The sequence below is a fragment of the Peromyscus eremicus genome, chromosome 2 (genome assembly GCF_949786415.1).
Source record: "Peromyscus eremicus chromosome 2, PerEre_H2_v1, whole genome shotgun sequence".
Classification (NCBI taxonomy): Eukaryota; Metazoa; Chordata; class Mammalia; order Rodentia; family Cricetidae; genus Peromyscus; species Peromyscus eremicus.
The window spans coordinates 143,276,442-143,303,027 of record NC_081417.1 but is presented as its reverse complement, the minus strand read 5'-3'; the positions used below and the strand labels follow the sequence as shown (position 1 = coordinate 143,303,027).

General features: G+C 42.9%; 1 protein-coding gene across 3 annotated transcripts in view; it reads left to right on the top strand.

The window, feature by feature from the left end:
• The window catches only part of Phactr4 (phosphatase and actin regulator 4), a 66,688-nt gene that overhangs the window by 8,597 nt on the left and 31,505 nt on the right, over nucleotides 1-26,586 (top strand). For all 3 annotated transcript variants that reach the window (XM_059255098.1, XM_059255096.1, XM_059255097.1), the window contains exon 2: nucleotides 278-331. In XM_059255098.1, the coding sequence (XP_059111081.1) occupies nucleotides 316-331 (16 nt within the window). In that variant the 5' untranslated portion in view covers nucleotides 278-315. The remainder of the gene's footprint in view (nucleotides 1-277; nucleotides 332-26,586) is intronic.

Sequence of the window (26,586 nt, the reverse complement as noted above, 5' to 3'; positions counted from 1 at the left end):
AGTTTTAGTGCTTGTCCTGGATCTCGCCCTGTAGACCAGGCTGGCCTCAAACTCACAGAGATCTGCCTGCCTCTGCCTTCTGAGTGCTGAATTAAAGGCGTGCGCCGCCGCCGCCGCCGCCGCCGCCGCCGCCGCCGCCGCCGCCGCCGCCGCCGCCGCCGCCGCCGCCGCCGCCTGGCTTCAATAATATTCAAGCTATATAATAAGTGTTAGTGAGAAACATACGAGATGGTAAATTTGACATTTTCAATATCTCATGTACCTTTTCTATTTTTAGAAACTACTCCTCATCTCCCTACTCTGGTTAATAGTGGCATGGAAGATCCATTTGGTAAGTATGGCCTGCATTTTTATTGGTGCTTGTGCTTTGTTCGTACCTGTTACAGCTTTGAGTAAATTATCTCCTGCTCAATGTGCTGGTGTAGAACAGTGGCTCTCAGACTTTTTGCTCTCAGCATCCATTTATACTTTTGTTTGTTAGTTTATTTTCTTGTTTATTTGCTTTTGAGACAGGGTCTCTCTACACAGTGCTAGCCGTCCTGGAACTCATTATGTAGACCAGACTGCCTCACTCACAGAGATCCTCCTGCCTCTGCCACCATCCCCAGCCCTAAGGTTTGTTTGTTTGTTTGTTTGTTTTTTGAGACAGAGTCTCACTGTGGAGCTCCAGCCAGCCTGGAACTCACGATATAGACCGAGTTAATCTTGAACTCCCAGAGTTCCCTGTGCTTGCCTTCTGATTATAATATAATGCTGGACTCCATTCATACTCTTAATATAATTGAAGGTCCTAACAATCTTCTGTTTGTTGACATTTGCTGTATTGTAAATGAGACCTGAGAGGCTGGAAAGATGAGACAGCGGTTAAAAAAAAAAAAAAACAGATTCCTAATTATGTATATGCAGGCATTGTAAAACCTCACCACAAGCTATATCCTCAGGCCTAGGAAGTATATTTGAGATGGTAATTTAGTTTGTTTTCTTCTGTCTTGCCCAATAGGCATTGATGTAACTGAGGCTAAACTCTCTGGACTCCCTGACCTGGTAGCCATAGTCAGGAAATCCAGGTGCAGTTTTTGCCTCGTGTTTAGAAGACTTTTGTTTAAGACCTTGCAAGATGAGCGTTTTTTTCTGATTTTAATGAGCCTAGGATGAGCACCTTTCAGTCTTTACCCAAGTCTAACTAGTTCATTGGGAGATCTTTAGTTTGAACACTAGAGGGCAGTCAGCACCTGTTAATAGACCTAGTTTTGTCACCAAGTTTTTTTTTTTTTTTTTTTTTATTTGTGAAGATTCGAGAGGTTGAACTTACTTTTATAGCACAGTGACTGTTCCCAAAGACGAGTCCATATAATGAAAAAGTAGGATGTGATGCCACAAGCCTGTAGTACCGGGGGATGTACTCAGGAGGTCATCCTCCAGAACTTAGAAGAACATACCCTAAGCTCCATGAGATCCTTTAAAAGAAAGGAAAGAAAGAAAGAAATGAAACAACAGTGACAGCAAACTGGATTGGTGCATGATATGTTCTTAATCTAAAATCTGTAACGGGGCTGCTGAGAGATGGTTCAGAGGCTAAAAGCACTGGCCGCTCTTCCAGAGGACCTCGGTTTGATTCCCAGTCACTTAAAACCCTCTGTAACTCTAGTTACAGGGGATCTGGCGCCCTCTTCTGGCCTCTGGGGGCACTGTACAAACATTATGCAGAGACAAGTAGGAAAACACCCATACACATCAAATCAAATCAAATCTGTAATTGTACAAAGTCGGAAACTTTTTTGAATGCTGTTATAATTGGGAAATTCTACCTGACTGAGAATGGGATTGTCACAATCCTAAAACAAATACAAAATTGTATAAAATTACCTTTGACAAGGTATATATGACATGTAAGTGAATTTCATGTATAACTTGATTTTTAATTTTTTTATTATAATTATTTATTTTTGTGTGTGATGTTCAACACAGCAGTGGAGAGGTCAAGGACAACTTTCAAGAGTCTGTCCTTCCACCATGTGGGGTCTGGGGATCAAACTCGGGTAGTCATGCTTGGCATCCAGTGTCTTTACCAACTGGACTATCTAGATCCAACTTCCCTGACTCCCTTTGGGACAGGATCTCACAGTATATCCCTGGATAGCCTGGAACTCACTATGTAGACCAGGGTAGCCTAAAATACCACTATGCCTGGCTTGATGGCTCTTTAAAAACAGTTTTTGAGACAGGATCTCCTACAACCATAGCTGGCTGGCATTAAACTCACTATAAAGTGAGTTCAAATGAGTTTGGGGATTACAGGTATGTACCACAATTGGTTTTATGTAATGATTGGGATGGAACCCAAGTCCTTGTGCATGCTAGGCAAACATTCCCTGAACTGAGCTGTGTATCCCTTTGAGTATTTGTTGAAGTGCTAGAGATTGATGACTTTACATATGCTAGGCCAAGCCCTTTACTACTGAGCCACATCCCTAGCCCCAGATGCTAGAGTGTGTGTGTTTTCTTTTTGTTGTTGTTTGTTTTTTGAGACAGGGTCTCACGTTGTAGCTCTGACTGTCCTAGAACTCACTCTATAGACCAGGCTGGCTTTGAACTACTCACAGAGATCTGCCTACTTTGACCTCTCAAGTGCTGGGATTAAAGGCATGCACCACTAAGGTTGCCTTGTGTTTTCCTTTTTGAGGCAGAGTTTTATGTGCACCAGGCATTAGCCAAAGCTGCCCTTGAATTCTTTTTTCTCTTTCCTGTACTTTTATATATATATATACATACATATACACACACAGAGTGACTAGAAGATACTTCAATATATACGTATACACTCGTTTTTCAGATTTTGGGTTTGAACTCAACGATCTTTGTACTATCGCCTCTCAAATATGTACCACTGTGGTGCTGGAGTTCAAGCTTAGGGCTTCAAGCATGCTGAGCAAGTACTCTACCAACTGAGCTACTTGCCTAGCCCAAGAACTTTGTTCTAATCAAGATAGCTAACTTTTTTGGGAGGATGAGGAGGTAGGGTTTCACTGTGTAACCAAGGCTGCCTCCAACTCTCAGCTGTACCTATATTTCCTGATTGTTGGATTAGAAGCGTGTGCCACCATACCACACTGTGACAGCTAATAATTATGAAGATATATTTAGGAAGAATTATTTGTAGTGTTCTAAAATGAAGAGTAGTGAGAGTTAGCAGTTGTTTTTGTTTTGTTTTGCCATGCTGAGACTCATACCCAGGGTATTGTATATACTAGGCAAGCACTCTGCCACTGAGCTATCCTTGCTCCTGTTGAGAGATTTTTTGCTCTCAAATTTCTGTGGGGAAGACCTGAAGCTTCTAGCTCCTTTCCTTCTGCATATATGTCTGTGTACCGTATGTGTGCAGTGTCTGTGGAGGCCAGAGGAGAACACTGGATCCCCTGGAACTGGAGTTAGAGACAGTTGTGAGCCACCATGTGGGTACTGGGACTTGAACTCTGGTCTTCTAGAAGAGCAATAAATGCTCTTAACTTCTGAGTCATCTCTGCAGTCCCATTATTTAAAAATAATGCTATTAAAGGCCAGGTGTGGTGGAACATCTCTTTAAACCCAGTACTTGGGAGGCAGAGGCAGGTAGAGCTCTGTGAGTTTGAATCAAGCCTGGTCTGCCTATCAAGTTTCAGACCAACCAAGGCTACATTGTGAGACCCTGTCTTCAAAAACCAAAAACTGAAACCAAACCAAACAACAACAAAATCATTAGTACTACTATTGGTCTCTGATGAAAATCGACAAAAAGACATGTACTAGAGGCTTGAGAATTATTAAAAGCAATATTCCATTATTGTCATTGTTGTTGTGTGGTGATGTGTGGGTTTACATGGTTATAACACACCTGTGGAGACCAGAGGAAAACTTTTTTTTTTTTTTTTTTTTTTTTTTGGTTTTTCGAGACAGGGTTTCTCTGTGTAGCTTTGCGCCTTTCCTGGAACTCACTTGGTAGCCCAGGTTGGCCTCGAACTCACAGAGATCCGCCTGGCTCTGCCTCCCGAGTGCTGGGATTAAAGGCATGCGCCACCACCGCCCGGCCAGAGGAAAACTTTTTAAGAGTTGGTTCTCTCTACCATGGTTTCCTGGGATCACACCTTTACCTGCTGAATGAACCACCTTGAGAGACAAAAACTAATACTTCTAAAAAATTCTTTTTCATTATCTGACAGTTTTATAATTTAAATAGTGGATTTTAGTCATTTTCATCTCTTCCCCCAAAACTAATATGTTTTCCGGCTTCATAAGGACGTCGGTGAAACGTGTCATTCAAGTGTGAACACAGTGAAAATAGACATGGGGGCTGCTTGTGCAGTCTCAGCATCCTAGAGGCCACAGGCAGGTAGGTCGTCATGAATTCAAGGCCAGCCTAGAATGAAGAGTTAGAACCCTGTCACAAATATGGTCATACACCACATAAATGTGCCTTGGTCAGTGACAAACCACATATACAGAGGTGGTTCCATAAGATTATATCAGCTAGAGGTGGACTTGGTGCATGCCTTTCACCCAGCATTCAGGAGCTGGAGAGATGGCTCAGCAGTTAAGAGCACTGGCTGCTTTTCCAGAGGACTCAGGTTCAATTCCCAGTAACCACACGGCAGCTCACAACTGTCTGTAACTCCAGTTCCAGGGGATCCAACACCCTTACACAGATGCACCAATGCAAATAAATAAATCATTTAAAAAAACAAAACAAAACAAAAACCCAGCATTCTCTGGAGGCCAGCCTAGACTACTATATTGAGATCCTGTCTGAAAGAAAACTAAACAAACAGAAATTACCTAGAAATATTGTAGCCATCTTAGTTATCATCCTGTTGTGTTTGTCCAATAAAGAAATTACCTAGCCTGTATCTCAGAACGTGTCTCATCATTAAACAATATGATTTGAAAAGGGAGGACTTGGAGCGGGAGAGATGGCTCAGTGGTTAAGAGCACTGGCTGCTTGTCCAGAGGTCCTGAGTTCAATTCCCAGCAACCACATGGTGGCTCACAGCCATCTATAATGAGATCTGGTGCCCTCTTCTGGCATGCAGACATATTTGGAGGCAGAATGTTATCTACATAATAAATAAATCTTAAAAAAAAAAAAAAAGAAAGAAAGAAAGAAAAGGGAGGACTCAAGCCGGGCAGTGGTGGTGGTGGTGGTGGTGGTGGTGGTGGTGGTGGTGGTGGTGCTGGTGGTGGTGCACGCCTTTAATCCCAGCTCTCGGGAGGCAGAGGCAGGCGGATCTCTGTGAGTTCCAGGCCAGCCTGGTCTACAGATCGAGATCGAGGACAAGCATCAAAACTACACAGAGAAACCCTGTCTCGAGAAAAAAAAAAAAAAAAAAAAGAGAGAGAGAGAGAGAGAGAGAGAGAGAGAGAAAGAGAAAAGGGAGGACTCTCCTTATTTTAGTCCTCTCTCCCTTTCATGGGGACTTGGAGATAATACACTGAAAGTGTCACTTGCCAGCTTGTACTGGTGTGCAGTCACAAAGAGAAATGGCTACAGTGTAGTTAGTACTGTAAAGACAACACGAGAGTGCATGTGCATAGCCTGTGGTCGTGCTGCACACTTCACACTTCACTCCTTTTTTTCCCTCTCTCAAGACAGGGTTTCTGGAGCCTGTCCTCGAACTTGTTTTGTAGACCAGGCTGGCCTTGATCATAGAGATCCACCTGCCTCTGCCTCCCGAGTGCTGGGATTAAAGGTGTGCGCCACCACCTCCCAGCTCCCTATATGTTTTAAACCACCTAATTTTTAAGTTTCTGCACATAACAATTCCTGGAAAGATATGAACACTACAAAAGATATGAAAATATCTTTTGGCAGTATGTTTGATGAAATAATTAATGAGATACAGTTAGTTCACTGATGTGAATTTTGAACCTAGAACTAGGTGTGGTGGTACACATCTATAACCTCAGCATTCGGAAAGTAAATCGGTAGAAGCAGAATGTGTAGCTTTCTTCAGTTATGTAGTAAATTTACAAAGGCTTTCTGGGTGTTATAGAAATAGGTTAATAATGTAATACTGTTTTAAAAAGTTATTTTATGTCTGGCCATGGTGGCACATGTCTTTAATCCCAGCATTTGGGAGGCAGAGGCAGGAGAATCTCTATGAGTTTGAAGCCAGCCTGGTCTACAGAATGAGTTTCAGGACATCCAGAAGTGTTACACAGAGAAAGCCTGTCTTGAAAAACAAAAAACAAAAACAAACAAACAAACAAACAAACAAACTATATATATATTATTTTAAGTATATGAGGGTTTTTTTGTTTTTGTTGTTTGGCTTTTGTTTTGTTTTTTTTTCTAGACAGGGTTTCTCTGTGTAGTTTTGGTGCCTGTCCTGGATCTCGCTCTGTAGATCAGGCTGGCCTTGAACTCAGAGATCTGTCTGGCTCTGCCTTCCAAGTGCTGAGATTAAAGGCGTGCGCCACCATTGTCTGGCTTTTATTTTTTTTTTTAATTAAAGAATTGTATCATTTAGGAAATGATTTGTTAGTATAGTGAACAATTTATTTCCTAAACAAAATGGTCAATTTTACTTTATTTAGTGTAGAAAACAGTAGACTAAGGCTATAGAATAAAGTGGAGTACCCTTGAGGAATGAGTGGACAATGGCCAAAGAGACTGTTGTATCTATTATGTCTAAATTTTTGTTTTTCTTGAGACAGGATTTCTGTGTAGCCCTGGCTATCCTAGAACTCACTCTGTACACCAGGCTGCCCTCAAACTCACAGAGATATTCCTGTTTCTGCCTCCTGAGTGCTGGGATTAAAGGTCTGGCTTTTACTATGTCTAAATGTATAAGTACCTCCTAGGTTGCAGGGGTTTGGGTTTGTTGTTGATTTTGTTCCTCCAGCTCAGTGGTTCTCACCCTTTCCCAGGTGTCCCATATCAGATGTCCTGCGTCTGATATATATATATATGATGTATATCATATATATAATATATTCACATTATGATTTATAAAAGTAGCAAAATTACAGTTATGAAATAACAACGAAAATAATCTTATGGTTGGAGGTCACCACAACATGAGGAACTGTGTTAAAGGGTCCCAGCATGAGGAAGGTTGAAAACCATGGCTCTATCTGGTCAAGAATATTTATGAAGTAGCCATGCTCCTGGCTAGTGCGTCTTGTTTCAGAGTTTATGGGAAATTTTTTGTCTTGTTATCTTAACACTGGAAGCTAAAAGTGTGTCAACAGCACAGCCCTTCCCTCCTATTAAAAAGGAGGAGGAAGCATGAACTCTAATTAGTTGCAATCCTTCAGGCGTAGGAGATAAATTCCTTTAAGATTAAATGAGGCTAAAAGTAATGTTACTTCATCTTTCTCTTGTAGTGTGTGTCTGTCTTTTGTTCTCTCTCTCTCTCTCTCTCTCTCTTCCTTTTTTTCCTTTTTTCTTTTTGTTGTTTGATTTTGGTTTTGGTTTGAGACAAGGTATCTGAGGCTGACTTCAAACATACAGCATCCTCCCTCCCTAACCCCCCAGTCCCAGGACAAGGACTAAAGGCTTTCTTGTAATTTGTCTGGAAATTTAATGTGGAATCTTTACAAATATATAGTGAATAGCTTCTGTTATTTTCTTTTTTTTTTTTTTTTTTTTTTCCGAGACAGGGTTTCTCTGTGTAGCTTTGCGCCTTTCCTGGAACTCACTTGGTAGTCCAGGCTGGCCTCGAACTCACAAAGATCCGCCTGTCTCTGCCTCCCGAGTGCTGGGATTAAAGGCGTGCGCCACCACCGCCCGGCACTTCTGTTATTTTCTTCTCTGACAAGAGCATAAACTTAGGACGGGAACTTTTTATTGTTAAATTCCACTACTCGGAAGTGAACATGGAATTTTTTTGTATATATTTCTTCTGGGAGATTTAATTTCTCTTTGTGAAATTAAATGTGGTGGCCACACAAGCCAGATGTGGTCACGAATACCTAGAATACTGACCTCTGGAGGCAGAGGCAGAAGGATCAGGAATTCATGGATCTGCAAACATTGTGCCATTGAGTCTATAACCCCAGACCTCTAGAAGAAGTCTTTAATCTTTTTTAAAAACTCAATTTATTTTCATTTCTTGTGTATAAGTGCTTGTCTGCATGTAAGTGTGTGCACCATGTGCATGCAATGCCCGCAGAGACCAGAAGAGTGTGTTGGATTCCCTAGAACTGGAGTGATGGATGATTGTGAACCACCATGTGAATGATGGGAACTGAACCTGGGTCCTCCAGAAGAGTATCCTGTGTTCTTAACAACCGAGCCAGCTCTCCAGCCCCAATCTGTTTGTTTTTGTTTTTGAGACAGAGTCTATTTACTGTAGCTTGGGCTAATCTAAAACCTTATTTCTAAAAAAGAAAGCTTAAAAACTGTGTACTGAAGTAATAAGCTTTTAAGAATAATGTATGCCTATCCTGGTAGCTCACACTTGTAATCCCAACATTCTGGAGATTGAGGCAGGAGGAGTACCACTAATAAATAATGAATTCCTATACAGCCTGGGCTATAGATTGATTCTTCATCTCAAAAAGCAAAATGGGTAGGAGGGTGGGTGAATGATGAATGGATGGATGGATAGATAGATAGGTAGGATTGGGGAATGGTTTAGTTGGTAAAGCATTCCTAGAACCTACTTGGAAATCCTGGGCATAGTGATGAGTGTTTGTAATCTCAGTGCTGGGGAAGCAGAGAGATCCTTGGGGACTCCCTGGCTAGTCAGTCTAGCCTAATGGATGAATTCTAAGTTAGTGAGAGACCCTGTTTCAAAGGAGATGAACAGTGTTCTGGATAATGTCACATGAGATTGTCGTTGAGTCTTACATGAATCTGCACAAACATGTATCCAGGGAGGCATGTGCACCTATACACAAATATACATACTAGTGATAAAAATTACTACTAATAAGTAATGTATTAATTGTAAAATAAAAGTAAAACTTTTTTTGTTGTTTTGTTTTTGGAGGATTTGTTTTGGTTTTGGGGCTAAGGATTTGTTTTATGTGTATAGCTGTTTTGTCTGCATGTATGTCTGTACACCACATGCATGCCTGATGATCTCAAAGGCCAGAAGGTGTTAGATGGCCCATGACTGTAGTTACAGATGGTTGTTAGCTGCCGTGTGGGTTCTGGGAGTTGATTCCAGTCCTCTAGAAGAGCAGCCAGTGCTTTTAACTCCTGAGCCATCTCTCCAGCCCTGAAGAGACATTCTTAAAAAGATGAGTGGTTTGAGTTAGTACAGAACATACAAAGGCATGTGCCACAAGCTTCTGCTTATAATTTCACTATGCTTCCATAGTGTGTGCTTTCATATTGGTTAACAGTGAAGGCTAGTTAGTATCCTGACCTCAATCAAAAGGTAATGATGGGTTGATACTTAGCTGACAGGATTTATTAATTCTTCCAACAAATTTTAGTTGGCACACTGCCCTAGCTGCCCTGAAGGGGAAAAGGAAAAGAATAGGGTAGTGTTTCAGGGGACTAGGGCTGACCCAGTGAGTAAGTGCTTGCTTGTGCAGAGTAAGCCATGAATTCACATTTCCAACACCATCTAAAAGCCGAGTACAGTGGCCTTTGTAATCCCAGTGCTGACCAGGTGGAGACAGGTTGATCTCCTGGGCTTGCTAGCTAGTCCGTACAGCTGAATCATTGAATTCCAGCTTCAGTGAGAGACCTTGCCTCAAAAGATAGATTGTAGAGTGACCTATGGCCTACACACACGTGTCCATGTGCACTTGGGTGCAGAATACACACACAGAAAGAAAAGAAAATTTAAGATCTTAAGAGATTTGATTTTTTTTTAAAATTGAAACAGGGTTTCTTGGTGTAGCTTTGGCTGTCCTGGAACTCACTCTGTAGACTAAGCTGGCCTCTGAACTCACAGAGATCCACCTGCCTCTGCCTCCCGAGTTCTGGAATTAAAGGTGTATGCCACCATTGCCTGGCTAAAATTAACTTTTTATATAAATTAAAATAGTCATGAGGCTAGGGAGTTTGCTCACTTGGTAAAAAATTGAGTTCATCCCACCTGAATCCCTGCAAAAAAGCCAGATGTGACGGCTTGTGGTTGTAATCCAGGCACTGGGGAGAGGGGGCCAGGCAGATCCCTGGGGCTCTCTGTCCAGCCAGCCTGTATCATTGGGGAGTCAGGGCTTGGTGAGAGACCTTGTCTCAAAGTAGAGCGATGGCAGAGTGCACTCAGCATCAACCTCTGGCCTCCACAGCCTGCATGTGGATGCACACACAGATCAGTTGCCATGTGCCTCACTGATCAGTGATTTTTTGTTGTTGTTTTGTTTTGTTTTTGGTTTTTGGTTTTTCGAGACAGGATTTCTCTGTGTAGTTTTGGTGCCTGTTCTGGATCTTGCTCTGTAGACCAGACTGGCCTTGAACTCACAGAGATCTGCCTAGCTTTGCCTCCTGGGTGCTGGAATTAAAGGCTGGACTGATCAGTGATTATTATGTGTTCATAACTTCTAGGCATGTGCACATTCCAAAACTAAAATCCATCATAACTCAAGGGAGTCTGGTGTTGATTCTCTCCTTTTCCCATGTGGGTCCTGGGGTTCAAAGTCCAATCATCAGGCTTCTGAAGCAAGCCCTTTTACCCTCTAAGCCATCTCACTGGTCCCCAAGTATTTCTTGAATGCTCTAGTGTGCTGTGTACTATGTTATTTTTTAAGGCTATCAAGACGATTTCTACCTTTTCTTTTTGGTCTCAAAAAATAAGATGGGGATTGATCTCAAGGAAAATAGTCAGCATCTAGCCTTGGCCTCCACATACCTGTATGCACAGTGTCTCATACTACAGCCCAGGCTGCTCTGGAACAGACAGCAGTCTTCCTGCCTCAACTTGGGATTAGACAGGAGCCCCACTCCCAGCCACAGTCTCTGCTGTCCAGGAATCCACAGTCTAACAGAATGGATGAGTAAATAGATGGTTACAGCAAAGGTTGCATAGACTGTAGGCCGAGGTGCAGTCAAGATAACTGATTACACAAGGTGAGTGTCTATCGTTGGCTCAGGGATGAGACGGTTCAAGGGAGTCAGCCTGAGGAAGTCAGATGTGAACTGGATGTTGAGGAGTGGCAGTTGGTCAGGTTTCGGAGGGAAAGGTGGAGAGAACAGCGTACGGCTGGGTGGGTGGGTTAGACCAGGGAGAATAGGTGTCATAGTTTAGGAGGAGCTCCAAAGGTCAGCAGGACTAAAGGTGAGGGTAGATGTGGGAGAGTTGTGAGAGCAGGTACAAGGTCAGAGCCTCTGGGCCTGAACACTTGACTCCTGTACGTCAGCCTCCCTAGTGACTGGGTGATAGGCATGTGCTACCAGGACTGCATACTTCTATTCTAAGGGTCACTGTGACCTATGCTGAAAATAAATGAAAAGCTGGCCGTGGTGGCACATGTCTGTAATCTCAAGACTTCAGAGACACTTCAGAGTGTCTTGGGGAAATTATCAAATAAACTAGGAAGGGACAGAACTTGAGCTGGCACAGCTCAGTGGGACAGCACTTGCCTAGCATACACACGGCGTGGGTTTGATCGCTAGCACAGAAAAGATACCGTTGTAGTCAGGCATGGTGTTACACATTTGTAATCTCAGTTCTTGGGAGGCTGAGGCAGGAGGATTGAAAGGCTCAGAGCCTTCCTGTCCTACATAGAAAGGGACAGAACTAAAGACAGATATGAAATTATTGTCTAAATATACATAGATGTTGAATTCTAAAGTTGGGTTGCACAGAATTTATAGAAAGTTTTTCTTTTTTTTTTCTTTTTTGTTTTTTTGAGACAGGGTTTCTCTGTGTAGCTTTGCGCCTTTCTTGGAACTCACTTGGTAGCTCAGGCTGGCCTCGAACTCACAAAGATCCACCTGCCGCTGCCTTCCGAGTGCTGGAATTAAAGGCGTGCGCCACCACTGCCCGGCTTAGAAAGTTTTTCTTAAAAGAAAAAGAAAATTTGAACCAAGTCAATAAATCCCCAAATTTAGGGGCTAGGGTTGTGGCTCAGCTGGTAGAGTGTTTACCTAGTGCACTCATAGCTGGTAGAGTGTTTGCCTAGTGCACACACAGCCGTTGGCTCTATTCTCACACCATACAGATTAAGCACATGAAGGTCAATCTCAGCTACTCAGGGAGTTTCAGGACAGCCTGGGGTACATGAGACTATGACCTGAGGAAGAAAAAAGGAACACCCAGCCCACTGTTTTTTTCCTCTCTTCACATCGCTGCAAAACAACACAACAAATTTAGTTTTAGGAGTAATTATTCTCCTTGTGACCAAATGCCCAACAAAGAAGCACTTCAAGGGAGGAAGGATTGTTTTTGCTGACATTTTAATGTCACACGGGGTCTGCCATGGGGAGCTGAGGTGGAGAAGGCAGAGCAGCAAGGGTGTGAGGTGGCTGCAAGGTGGCGTGGCATCACAGCCAGGAAGCAGCTTTCTCTCTACTCATTTGTTTTTGAGGTGGTGTGGACCTGGTTGGCTTGGAGCTCCCTATGTAGACCAGGCTGGCCTCAAACTCAGAGATCTGCCTGCCTCTGCCTGCCCAGTGTTGGGATTAAAGGCCTGGGCCACCACCTCCTGGTTTTCTTTCTTTCTCAATTATGTGAGTGTGTGTGCATTTCAGGTGTGTGTCTGTGGAGGTCAGGCACAAGCTCTGAGAAGAGAGCTTGTTGGAGTCTGTCCTCTCCTTCCACCATGTGGAGCCTGGGCATTGAGTGCAGGTGTTAGGCTTAGCAGCAAGCTCCTTTACCTGCTGAGCCATCTCAGCAGTCCACTTTCTACTTTTTGTTCAGTCCAGACCCCAGCCCATGGGAGGGTACTGTCCGTATGTAGGGTGAGTCTTCTTTCCTAAGGGAAACCTTTGTAAACTTTATTTATTTATTAGTTTAGTGTATTGTGCCAATGCATGCCACAGCATCCATGTGGAGGTCAGGGGACAACTTTGTGGAGTAGGTTCTTTTTTCTACGCCTTTATAAAGACTCCACCGGTCAAATTCAGGTCTCCAGGCTTGCATGGCAAGCCATTTTGCCAGCCTTAGTTAAACCTTTCTGGAAATACCCTTCTAAGTAAAGCCTGAGGTGGGTTTCCATGGTGATTCTCTGTCCTGTCAAGTTCGTAGTGAAGAATTATCATATGGCTCTTCCTTAGATTTTATGTAGGTAGTGCTCTTAGAGTTCTTAGTGTACAGGGAATATGAGTGTAGTGTTTAATGGTTAACGGATCTTGTTTATCTTTATTTGTTTGTTTGTTTGTTTGTTTATTTTGAGGCAGAGTCTCACTCTGGCTTACACTAGCTTCACATTCAAGGCAATCCTCTTGCCGCAGCTTCCCAAGTGCTAGGACTTCTAGGCATATGTCACCACCTCTGGGATCAGGTTTCTTTTAAGCCTTCTTTCTTCACAAGAAGAAATAGTTTCTAGGTTGAGATGACAGTTACCAAGCTTGTTTCTTGGGAGGTTCTGCTTTTGGGGATGCATATTTATCTAAAGTACTTGTAAAGCTTTTCAGAAAAGTCAGTGTAGGATAGCAGACTGCTTTAGCATAGACAGATAAGCATAGGCATGAGTTGTGGGAGCTTTCCTCTGATCTCACTAGACTGTTTTCCTAAGGCATGAATACATTTGGCTCTGCTTTTCAACTGAATTTAGAAGCAAAGGTGCATGTAATGCGAAACATAATTTTCTCTTTGATTTTAAAAGTTCTATGAAAAGGCTGGGTGGTGGTGGCTCACACCTTCAATCCCAGCACTCTGGAGGCAGCGGCAGGAGGCCAGCCTGCTCTACAAAGTGAGTTCCAGGACAGCCAGAGCTATTATACAGAGAAACCCTATCTTTGTTTTGTTTTGTTTTGTTTGTTTTTCGAGACAGGGTTTCTCTGTGTAGCTTTGCGCCTTTCCTGGAACTCACTCTGTAGCCCAGGCTGGCCTCGAACTCACAGAGATCCGCCTGCCTCTGCCTCCCGAGTGCTGGCATTAAAGGCGTGCGCTACCACCGCCTGGCGAAAGGGCCATCATTTTTTTTTTTTTTTTTTTTTTTTTTTTTTTTTTTTTTTTCAATTTCAGGGCTGAGGACCGAACCCAGGGCCTTGCGCTTGCTAGGCAAGCGCTCTACCACTGAGCTAAATCCCCAACCCCAAGAAACCCTATCTTGAAAAACAAAACAAAACAAAAAGTTCTGTGAAAAAAATAATTATTCACCCCTCCCCCAATACTTCCTATGGTGCTAAAAAATTGAAGATTTAAAGGGAGGGCTATTTTATACATGAAAACAGCAAAGTACATTTGAATTACTGGCTGGAGCGAGTTTGATAGAAACATTTACAAGTCATCCTTAGTTATTTTGCAGGAATTACTATTGACTCACAGTGGCACCAGGTGCTCATTACTCAGACTTTTTATTTAGGAGAGGATAAAGGCTGGATTCTTCTGCATATGAGCCGGAAAGGAATGCCCCTTAACCTGAATCCTTGTTAGAAGTTCCTGAATAACTTTCAGGTGCCATGGCTATCCTCAGACAGTTACTGTATTCCCAGGCCTGATTCTGCCCAAATCCTGTTTCCTTTACTTGGAGACAGTTTCCCAGCCAGCTGAGTTAGGAAAGCGAGAGAAGGAAGACGGAGCAGCAGTGCTTTGAGTCAGCAGCAGTGAGTGCTACTTACTCGGAAACAGTCAGCATATTTCCAACCTTGCAGTGGCCTCCTCCATGTCTGTCCGCCTGTTCCCACATGTTCTTGATGCCTTGGTTCCTTGATAGAGCTCAGTTGGCTTGTCCATGTGGTTTTATAAGGCGCTCTTCTTCGTTAGAAGACTTAGGCTTTTTGATCCCCTCTATTGTAACTATAAAAAACAACTACATTCTGCTCATGAAAATATAATACAGTAGAAAGAAATTGTTGACCAGTGAGGTTTATTAATAATACAGTTCACGTAATCTTTTTGCCTTATTTGGCAAACACTGACTTAGATTCATTATAGAAAGTACACTGTGGCTACTGCCCTGCCAACATTTCCTGGAGCCTGTTTTTCCCCCTGGCAGAATATTGAATTAGTTAAATCATTGGTTTAACAGGAAGAGACTTTGACAGTAATTTTAATCACTTATGTAGTAGTTCATGGTGATTTGTTTGTCTGTATATATGGTGTATGGATGAATATATGTTTTCTTGTGTGTGTGAGGACCCACTTGCATGTATGTATGTGTAGGTACAGATGCAAACTCACATGGGTGTACATGCATATGGAGGCACTGTTGGACATTGTATGTCTTCCTCTGTCATACTCCATCTTGTGTGTGGTGTGTATAGTGTACGCATGCAGGTGACAGAGGGGAATATCAGGTATATTCATCTGTTGCTATCCATCTATTTTATTGTTGGTTTTTTGTTTGTTTGTTTGTTTGTTTGTTCCTTTTTGTTTTTTTGAGACAGGGTTTCTCTGTGTAGTCCTTGCTGTCCTGGAATTTGTTTTGCCTCTTAGATTACGCTGGCCTCGAACTCAGAGATCTGCCTGCCTCTGCTTCCCCAGTGCTGGCATTAAAGGTATGTGCCACCATGCCCCAGCTTGTTGCTTCCATCTTATTGTTTGAGACATAGTCTTCTACTGAACCTGAAGGTCCCCATGGCTACGCTGGCCAGTCAGTGAGCTGTAGGTATTTCTCTTGACTTAATCCTCACAACTCTGTGAGTAATTATCTCCGTTCACAGGTATATCCTCATTCTTTTCTTCTGATTTAATTGTGAAACAAAGTGATCCCTAATTCCTCACTACTGTCACATAAAGGACTTGGCAGTCTATTCTTTTACTTACTCTTTACAATCCTCCTGTGCAAAAAAAAAAAGACGTGGATTTTTACATAAATATATATATGTATGTATATATATAATATATATATATATATAAAATATATATTTCCTCTAACCCCAGATAGGGCATTTTTTTTGAGACAGGGTCTCACCATGTAGCTCTGGCTGTCCTGGAACTCACTTTGTATATCAGGATGGTCTCAAACTTGCAGAAATTTGCCTGCTCTGCCTCCTGAGTGCTGAAATTCATCATGCCTGATTAGGAGTAAATTTTCAAAATTTACTATGAACATAACATTTTTTTCTCCACAAAAGTGAGAGTTTCTTAACAACTCTCATGATCATTTGGAATGATGGAATCAGCTATGGTCTGCACATTTTATTCTGGCCTCCATTGCACTGATGGCCTTATTCCAGTTGAGACAGGGTCTTGCTGATTAACACTGGCTGCCTTTAACTTGTCATTCCTCTTACCTCGACATCCTGAAGGCTGAGGTTGCAGGCATGTACGTTGTCTTTTACTTCTGGGTTCCATAAGCAAAGCTTCAGATTAATTTTGTTTCTTGCTGGGGCTGTAGCTCAATGCTTGTCTAGCATGCATGAGGCATGCTCATAGCGGGGAGATTCAGGTTGCTAAAGACTTACTGCATGTATACTGTGCACCAGGATACTTTGATCAAGCGTTGGTTGTTCAAGGGTAAATACATAATAGACCTGATCATGAGGAGCTTTTAGACTACAGGGAAGTGTGAAGATGATTGTAGTTCAGGGTGTTGTAGACACCAAGACCACTGCTTAGCCCAGTGGTTCTCAACCTGTGGGTCTTGACCCCTTTTGGGGGGGAAGTTGAACGACCTTTTCACAGGGGTCACTTAAGACCATCAGAAAACACAGGTGTTTACAATTCATAACAGTTACAGTTATGATGTAGCAATGAAAATAATTTTATGGTTGGGGGGGGTCACCACAACATAAGGAACTGTATTAAAGGGTCACAGCATTAGGAAAGTTGAGAACTGCTGGTCTGGTCCAGTCTCTTTGTTTGATTGTCTGCTTTGAGTTTTTTGAGATAGTTTTACCATGTAGCTTAAGTTAGCCTGGAACTTAAATCTGCCTTTACCTCCCAAGTGCTGGTTTGTACCACAGTGTGGCAGATGGTCAGTTCTTTGTCTTTCCAATAGTGTCTCTTGATACTTGTTCCTTTTTCTCACCCCTATCATACCTTCTCTGGCTTCCTCTAGTGTCTCTCTCTCTCTCTCTCTCTCTCTCTCTCTCTCTCTCTCTCTCTCTCTTCCTCTCTCCCCTTCTCCTCTCTCTAACACACACACACACACACACACACACACACACACACACACACTCCCTATGTATTTGCATGTTGCCTATGTGCTCATTATATTCTGTTGTAGCTCCAATTACTCTAACCACTTAGAGAAAAACCTTTCTTTTGGTGCCAACACAGTGCTAGACACATAATCAGTGTTCAGTGAATCTTTATTAGAACTCTGTTTATGTGGCTAAGGAAAGGCTTTGGTGAAGGAAGCAAAATTTGGGCCTGTTCTTAAAGGGTCGGGGTAGATCATCCCTACCTGGATTTGATCAAGACATTCCAGCTAAAGGAACCTTTTTTTGTTTGTTTGTTTTTCAAGACAGGTTTTCTCTGTGTAGTTTTGGTGCCTGTCCTGGATCTCGCTCTATAGACCAGGCTGGCCTCGAACTCACAGAGATTCACCTGGCTCTGCCTCCCGAGTGTTGGGATTAAAGGTGTGCGCCACCACCCAGCTGAAGGAGCAATTTACACAAATGAAAAACATAGTGAAGATCCTGCACCAGTGAGTAGGAAGGCCTTCTAACACAGATGTAAGACAGTCACGGACAGATGCCATTACCACAGGTATCCCAAGCCTGGCAGCCTGACTGTGTTATTGTATTATATTGCCTGAGCATTGTTTTTTCCCTTGTGCTTATGCCTTAGCATTTTAGTCATTTTTCTTGTTGTCATTGTGGTTTTCTGTTGTTTGTTTCTCTGTCAAAACTGATGATCAGGACTGGGGAGGTGGCTTGGTGCTTGCTGTGTAAGCATGACGACCCCAGCATCATGCACAGAGACTGTTGAAGCTATTGAGGAAGACACACCAATATCAATCAACCTCTGGTTCCACACGAGCCTCTGCATACGTGCACACATGCACATATTACACCATAAACACACACACACACACACACACACACACAAGTTGATAATAGGGGTTAGGGGACCAGTAAGATGGCTCGGCAGGTAAAGGTGCTTGCCACCAAGCCTCATAACCTGAGTTCCATCTCCAGGATCCACACAGTGGAAAGAATGTCTTTTCTGACATCTACAGGTTTGTGCATGTGTGTGTGCCACACACACACACACACATACACACAAATAAATAAATGTCATAAAAATGTTTTAAAATAGGGACTGGGAATGTAGTTCAGTTGCTGAACTGGTGCCTAGTATACACAAAAGCCCTGACTCCATCTCAGCATCACATAACCAAGTGTAGTAGTAGAAGCCTGTAATGCCAGCCTAAATCCCAGCCTTTGGGAAGTGGAGGGAAGAGGATCAGCAGTTCAGGGCTCCATAGTCCAGCTTGAGGGTAGCCTAGACTACATGGAACTGTCTCAAAAAGGCAGGGCGGGGAGGGTAAGTAATCATACATTTTTACTTCAGAGATTCCAAAGGATTTAGGATATATATTATTTTTTTAGATTTTTTTAATGTATGTTTTGCCTGAATATATGTATGTGGTCCATATGCTTGGTGCCCACAGAGGTCAGAAGAGAGTGTTAGATCCCCTGGAAGTGGAGTTGTGAGCTGCCCTCTATGTATTAGGAATGGAACCCAGGTTCTCTATAAGAGCAACAAATGCTCTTAACTGCTGAACCATCTCTCCAGCCCCAATACACACACACACACACACACACACACACACACACACACACACACACACACAAGGAAAGGTGTTCCACAATGTGGGTGGATAGGGAGGTACCAAATAATCAGTCCATATACAACACAGAAATTCTAGAATAACTGGATGCTTTGCAAGTAAGCTCATATCTAAACTATGAAATGGACTTCTACCCACATTAGACTGTTATCCGACCCCCACTGATGGTGTGGGGTGTTTTGTTGTGATTAAATGTATAGGGTCTCTGCTGTACTTTGGGGCAGGCTCCCTGTCTTCTGTGGCTTTGAGTCTAGAGGCTTCCAACCAAGCTCAAAGTCAGGAAAAGGAGGTGTGGGCTTTTGGGCTGTGCCACTGGCAGCCAGAATGTGGTTGGCTGTCTCCTCCCCTTCCGCACTGGAGCTCTCTACACTGTGCACTCTGGAATGACAGGCATTCCTGTGTGAAGAAAGCCGGCGTGAAGACATTTGTGAGAGCCACAAGTACCCGGTGACCGGGATACAGGAAAACAGAAACTCCAGATCTCATGCTGTTTCCTGGCATTTGGTGGTGATACAGGATTGCTGGTCCCTTGTGTGGATTTGTCTTTTGAGAGAAGTTTGCTTTGTCCGGGATAGTTTGCTGTCGTGGGATACATCTAAGACAATTATAATCATGGGGCAAGCTGATGTCTCCAGACCGGTAAATCCAGATGCAGTTGGTGAGTAATAGAAGGCAGAAAAATAGACGTCTTGGCAGAAACGAGGCAGGTTTACAGCTGAAGTTAGTATCTCTTAGGAATTGGAATGCAAGACTTTGGCATGTTTATGAAAGTTTGGGAGAAATGAATGAAAACTTTAAAGTTGTTTCCACTCTGTTAAACTTGTTTACCTCTCACAATCTTGTTTACTTGCTCTCTGGAGTTCTGTGTTTTAGATTATATTGCTAAGAAGTTGCCTACTTGTTAATTCCAAGTCTTAGAAGAAAATAAAAGTTACAGGAGCTGTTACATAGAGGTTAGAGGCATTTTACTGATGTTTTGTAGGTTCAGGCAATTGTTAAGTGTGTGATCTAGAAATAAAACTGCCGAATTATAAAAACAAGACCATTTTAACATTGAGTTTGAGTTTTAGACTTGTTATATCTTTTCCAAGTCTGTTCTGGGCTCTCTCTGTTGTACCAATGTTCGCTCCTCAGAAGACCTTGTGCTGTATGAACTTCTGAAGTGTTACTGTCTCGGGGGCTAGCTCAGACTGGACAGGCTGGGAATTGTGGGTGTGGCACAGAGTTCGAGTGTGAGGTGATGAGTTTGACCATCATCTTGGTGAGCACATTCTCCTACCTTTATAGGGTTTGGTATTTGATGATGATAATTGGGGAAAATGGTTTTAAAAGAAGATTAGAAAAAGTAGAGTAGGAGAAAGCATCTAGGTTATTTCTGGACAGTGTGCTGTTTAGGAAAAAAGTATATAGGGTAACTGGTTTAGGAAGCATCAGGAAGCCTCTTTAACCTGTTTTTGTTTTGTTTTGTTTTGTATTTTGTTTTTCTCTCTGCTAAGAAATAAAAAGTCTAAGCTGGACAGTGCACACCTTTAATCCCAGAGGCAGATGGATCTCTGCTTTTAGGCTCACCTGGTCTACACAGTGAGTTCCTAGGCTAGCCAAGGCTACATGGTGAGACCCCGTCTCAAAGACAAAGACAAAACAAAATCCCACTAAGACAAAATAAAAAGTGGTGGTGACTAAAGAAAGCGTTCAAGTTTGGGAAGCTGGTGATGCCTCAGAGGGGTCTCATGATTTGTTGCAGTTAGTTTCTCATTTCCCAGGGAAAGTGTTTGTCAGGTTTTCCTGGAACTGAGCACATGCATGACAAAGTCCTTACCCAGTCACAGGCTTGAGGACTCCAGTTAGTTGGTCTGGTTGCTTGCTTTACTTTGACCACTAGGCTGAGTATCAGTTCAGTACTTCACTTTCTAAAAGAGTGAAATGCAGGGCTGGAGAGATGGCTCAGAGGTTAAGAGCATTGGCAGCTCTTCCAGAGTTCCTGAGTTCAATTCCCAGCAACCACAGATGGGGCTCACAGCCATCTATAATGGGATCTGATGCCCTCTTCTGGCATGCAGTTGTACATGCAGATGGAGCACTACATCCATAAAACAAATAAATCTGAAAAAATTATTTTTTTTAAAAAAAGAGTGAAACGCTTTCTAGAAAAGGGTATACTGAAAAATATAAGAAACCCTGTAGGACCACTTTGCAGCTTGGGAAAGTAAGTTAAAACATAGAGATGGGTTGAGGTACATGTTAGTAACCCTAGTTCTTGGAGGCAGAAGCCAGAGGATCAGGAGCTTAAGAATCATCCTGGGTCAAATAGCAAGTTTTAGGCCAGCCTAGGTTTTAGGAGACCCTGTCTCCCACACACAGAAATTTAATTAAATAAGTTTTAAAAATCAAAAACCAAAGTAGAGATACCCTGTCTTAGTTAGGGTTTCCTGTTGCTGTGATGAGACACCATGACCACAGCAACTCTTATATGGAAAACATTCAATTGGGGTGTCGGCTTACAGTTTCAGGGGTTCAGTCCATTATCATGGTGGGAACATGACGGCCTGCAGGCAGACTGGGTGCTGGAGCTCAGAATGCTATGTTTTGCAAGCAACAGGAAGTTGACTTGGCTGTCACACTGAGGGAAGCTTGAGCAAAAGAGACCTTAAAGTTCGTCCCCAAAGTGACACACTTCCTTCTACAAGGCCACACCTCCTAGCAGTGCCACTCCCTTTGGGGGCCACTTCTTTCAAACCACCACATACCCCAACCTCTGTCTCCCTTCCAGTGACAGCTTGCTTTCTTTTTTTTTTTTTTTAAAGATTTATTTATTTATTATGTATACAATATTCTGCCTACATGTAGGCTTGCAGGCCAGAAGAGGGCACCAGATCTCATTATGGATGGTTGTGAGCCACCATGTGGTTGCTGGGAATTGAACTCAGGACCTCTGGAAGAACAGCCAGTGCTCTTAACCTCTGAGCCATCTCTCCAGCCCCCGATAGCTTGCTTTCTTGCTCCAAGAGCCAACCTTCTCCTGTGTGTGATCAGTGACCCACTTATGCAGGGTCAGCTTCTCCTGTGCTTGCTGCTCCGTTATTCTTCTCTAACAAACACAGTGTGGTCTCAGTGGCATTTATTCACACCGTGGAAATCAAAGGATTTTGAAAAGCATCAAGTTGTTGAACTGGTACAATTTAGTGATGTGGCATTCTTTTTTTTTTTTTTTCTTCTTATAATCTATGATTTTTTTTTTAAATGTTCATTGCTGTTTTGCCTGTATGTATGTCTGTATGAGGGTATCAGAAGCCCTGGAACTGGAGTTACAGACAAGTGTGAGCTGTCATGTGGGTACTGGGAATTGAACCTGGGTCCTCTGGAAAGGCAGCCAGTGCTCTTAGCCACTGAGCCATCTCTCCAGCCCCATAAGTGGCATTCTTTATGAAGAATATCCATCTAATGTCTGTATTGATCACATTGTGTGTATGTGGTTTTAATAAAAAACCAAGAGGGCTGAGTTCTACTCCAGTTGCTCAAGAGTGTACTCAAGATGGACGGTGCTCATCCTTTTTTTGTTTTTGTTTTTGTTTTTTGTTTTTTGTTTTTTCCCAGACAGGGTTTCTTTGTGTAGCTTTGGAGCCTGTCCTAGAACTCACTTTGTAGACCAGGCTGGCCTCGAACTCAGAGATCCTCCTGCTTCTGCCTCCTGAGTGCTGGGATTAAAAGTATGCGTCACCACCGCCCAGCTGAGGGTGCTCCTTTTAACTGCACAAAGCCCTGGGTTCAATCCCTAGTACCACATAAACTTGGGTGTGGCACACACCTGTAATCCCTACATTCAGGTGGAGGCAGGAGAATCAGGTCAAGGTTATTCTTGGGTACATATTCAATGCCAGGCTTGCCTGGGTTGCCTGGAATACTGTCTCAGGAACAAGAAGTCAGTTTTGCCACTAATAACTGTAACCAAAAAAATTTTGGGAGATTGGAGGTATGTATAGTTTAAAGTACTTTCTAGCATGCATGAAATCCTGGATTGGATTTGATCACAATCATGCCAAAAATTTTTTTAATTACACACAATAATAATCATAAATAAAATGTTTTAATTAAATTTTTTTCAGTTAGGTAGTGGCAGCACATGCCTTTTTTTTTTTTTTTTGGTTTTTCGAGACAGGGTTTCTCTGTGTAGCTTTGCGCCTTTCCTGGGACTCACTTGGTAGCCCAGGCTGGCCTCGAACTCACAGAGATCCGCCTGCCTCTGCCTCCCGAGTGCTGGCATTAAAGGCATGCGCCACCACCGCCCGGCGCAGCACATGCCTTTAATCCCGGCAGAGGGAGGCAGGCAGATCTCTAAGTTTGAGGCCAGCCTGGTCTACCATTTGAGTTCCAGGACAGATAGGGCTGTGTAAGAGAGACTCTGTCTCGAAAACTAAACACAAATTTAAATCTTGTATGGTGTTTGCCCTGCATGTCTGTGCACCACTGGGCTTGCTGTCCACTGAGGCCAGAAGAGGGCACTGGGTCTCCTGAATCTGGAGCTGCAGGTGGGTGGGAGCGGGAGTCAGACTTAGGTCCTCTGGAAGTAGAGTGGTGCTCTACAAAGGTGCTAGTTTGTTAGGAAGTGTTTCAATAGGCAGCTGTTTAGAAGGTCGTACTAGGTCCTTTAGAAGGATAAATATATTAAGATATGTAGTTCAGTGTTTTAGATTTATCATACACTTAAGTCTGTTCAGTCTTTTTTTCTTTAAAAAAGAAACTGTGTGTGTGTGTGTGTGTGTGTGTGTGTGTGTGTGTGTGTAGGTAGTCTAGGTGGTATTGTGTATGTAGTGTGTGTAGTGTTGTGTACATGCATGTATTCATGAAACCTTTCCTTTAAAAGGAAAAAGGACAAAAAAAAAAAAAAAAAGGAAATTGGGTGGAGTGGAGTGGGCCCATATGGAAAATGGCTTTGCAGATAGACTATAGTCACCAAACCAGAAGGCCTGAGTTTGATTCCTAGGTCCCACCAGGGCAGAAGTAGGGAACAGATTCCAGTAGGTTGTGCTCTGACTTCCACAAAAGCACTCTGGAAAGGTTTCATGCTGGGGTCTTGGTGATGCATACTTTTAAACCCAGTACTCAGGAGGCAGAGGCAGGCAGATCTCTGTGAGTTCCAGGCCATAGAATCTACATAGTGTTGGAGGCCAGCCAGAGGTACACAGTGACACTGTGGTGGTTTGAATTTGAATGGCCCCCATAGACTAATGTGTTTGAATGTTTGGCCCATAGGGAATGGCACTATTAGGAGGTGTGGCCTTGTTGGAGTAGGTGTGGCTTTTTTGGAGGAAGTATGACACTAGGGTTATGCTTTGAGAGGTCTCTGAAGCTCAAGCCAGGCCTGGTGAGTCCCAGTCTCTTTCTGCTGCCTTCAGATGGGGATGTAGAACTCTCAGCTACCTCCCCAGCACCATGTCTGCCTGTGCGCCACCATGCTTTCTACCATAATGACAATGGACTAAACCTCTGAACTGTATGGAAGCCAGCCCCAATTAAATGTTTTTCTTTATAAGAGTCACCATGGTAATGGTGTCTCTTCTCAGCAATAGAAACCCTAACTAAGACAGACACCTTGTCTCAAAACAAAAGACAAAAGATAAGGTCTCACCTCATAGCCCTGGCTTGTTTGGAAATCCATATGTAGACCAGCCTGGCCTTAGACTCAGAGATTTGCCTACCTCTGCCTCCCAAATGCTGGGATTAAAGGCAGACACCACCATACTTGTGTCGTCGTCCCGTCGTCGTCGTCGTCGTCGTCGTCGTCGTTCCCCCCCCCCCCCCTGTGCGCGCATGTATGCGTGCGCATGTGCGCGCTTTTAATAAAAACACATTTAAAAACGTTTGTGTGTGTGTGTGTGTTATGTATGAACGCAATGCATACATGCCACAGTGTGTGTGTGGAGGTCAGAGGACAACTTTCAGAAGTCAGTTCTTTTGCACTGTGGGTTCTGGGAATTGAACTCAGGTTATCATAGCTGTGTGACAAATGCTTTTACACTATGAGCAACCTCACTGGCCCCTCTCTTTTATTTATTGAGACAGAATCTCTTGCTGAACCTGGACAGAGTATCTGACTAATGAGCTTCAGGGTGCTATTGACTCCATCCCTACCCTCTCGGTGCTGGGTTGCAGACCCAAGTTACCGTGCTGCCCTTTACATGGGTGCTGGGGATCCAAACCCAAGCCCCCATGGTCATGCGTCATTATCTACAAAGTATGCAGGTCATGTTATGAGCTGGGCCTTAGACTAGGCTAAGCAAGTACTCTGCACTCAGCTGAACCCGAGGCTGCATCCGTCTTGCCGCTGACGTGGTTGGAAATACATTTTCCTGAGGCAGAGGCAGATCTGCCTGTACTTAAAAGTGCAGAGACCTTATCTGTCTCTCCCTCTGTGGAGCGCTTTCTAATCCCCATGGTCAAGGCTGTTGGAGATCTCCAGAAGTTGTAGGCCTTCTCTGCACAAAGGCTGCTTTGTTCATTAGTGAAACATTTTGCTTTCTATAATTTTGTTGCAGTTTTCTAAAACTATTCCTTAAATCTACAATAAGCCTCTTTTAGAGAACAAAAAAATGTGTTAAGTACTGTGGCAAAGTATCGTAAAGTATGCTATTTACAAAGTTCTAAAGGCTGAGGCAGGAGGATCATATTAAGTTTCAGGTCAGCCAGGGCTGGGGAGTGAGACCCTGTCTTTAAAAAAAACCAAAATAAAATAAAAAAACAAAAAGGGCCCAAAACATTGCCTAGATAGTAAAGGTACTTGTTGCCCAAGACTGATGACCTGAGTTTGATCCTGGAACCCACTGGTAGGAGAGAGCAAACCAGCAGTGGTGGCACACACCTGTAATCCCAGCACTCAGGAGGTAGAAATAGGCAAATCTCTGTGAGTTCAAGACCAGCCTGGGCTACAGAGTGAGTCCCTGTCTCAAAAAAAAAAAAAAAAAAAAAAATGGAGAGAACAAACTCCTTCAAGTTGTCCTCTGACCACCACACGTGGCCCTAGCATATACATACATGCATGCATACACTTATATACAACCAGGAGGAACGGGGATGACACAATGACTTAACACAAAACACCAAAAAATTAACAAATAATAATTTTTAAAATTGATAAGGTTCAAATGATAGATATGGAATTCAAATAAACCAAGTAATTTAGTCACTTACTACAAATCTAGTGAAGGAATGTTGAAGATTTGTGTTCTGTTGATTTTTGGTGCCTGGCTATACTTAGCCATCTAGCATAGGTGAGTGAGAACTGGTTGTAGGCCAGGTGTGATGCTGTACATCTGTAAGACCAGGTACTCTGGAAGCTGAGGTGAGAGTGAGTGAGCTCAAGGCCAGTCTGGGCAAGTGAGGCCTCTTCTCAAAATAAATGGAAAGAAGGCTAGCGATACAGTTTATTGGTAAAATGCTTCCCTACTATGCAAGAGGCCTTGGTTTCAATTCCTAGTACTACCAAAATAGGAATATATAAAACTAGACAGTCTTTGATCTAGGCTTTATTTTTTAATCCTATTTTTTTATTTAGTTTTGTGTAGGTATAACTTACAAATAGTGAATACCTGAAGGTGCAAAGTGTTAATAGATACGGCTTGGTTTTGTTGTTTTGAGACAAGATTTGAAAGCTGTGAAGTCCAAGCTGGCCTTGAACTCACTATGTACCCTAGGCTAGACCTCAAAGACACAGCTAACGTCCTACTTTAGTCTTTGAAGTGTTTGAATTATAGGCATGTACTACCATGGCCAAGTTTTTGTGTTTCTTTTTTAATTTATGTAAGT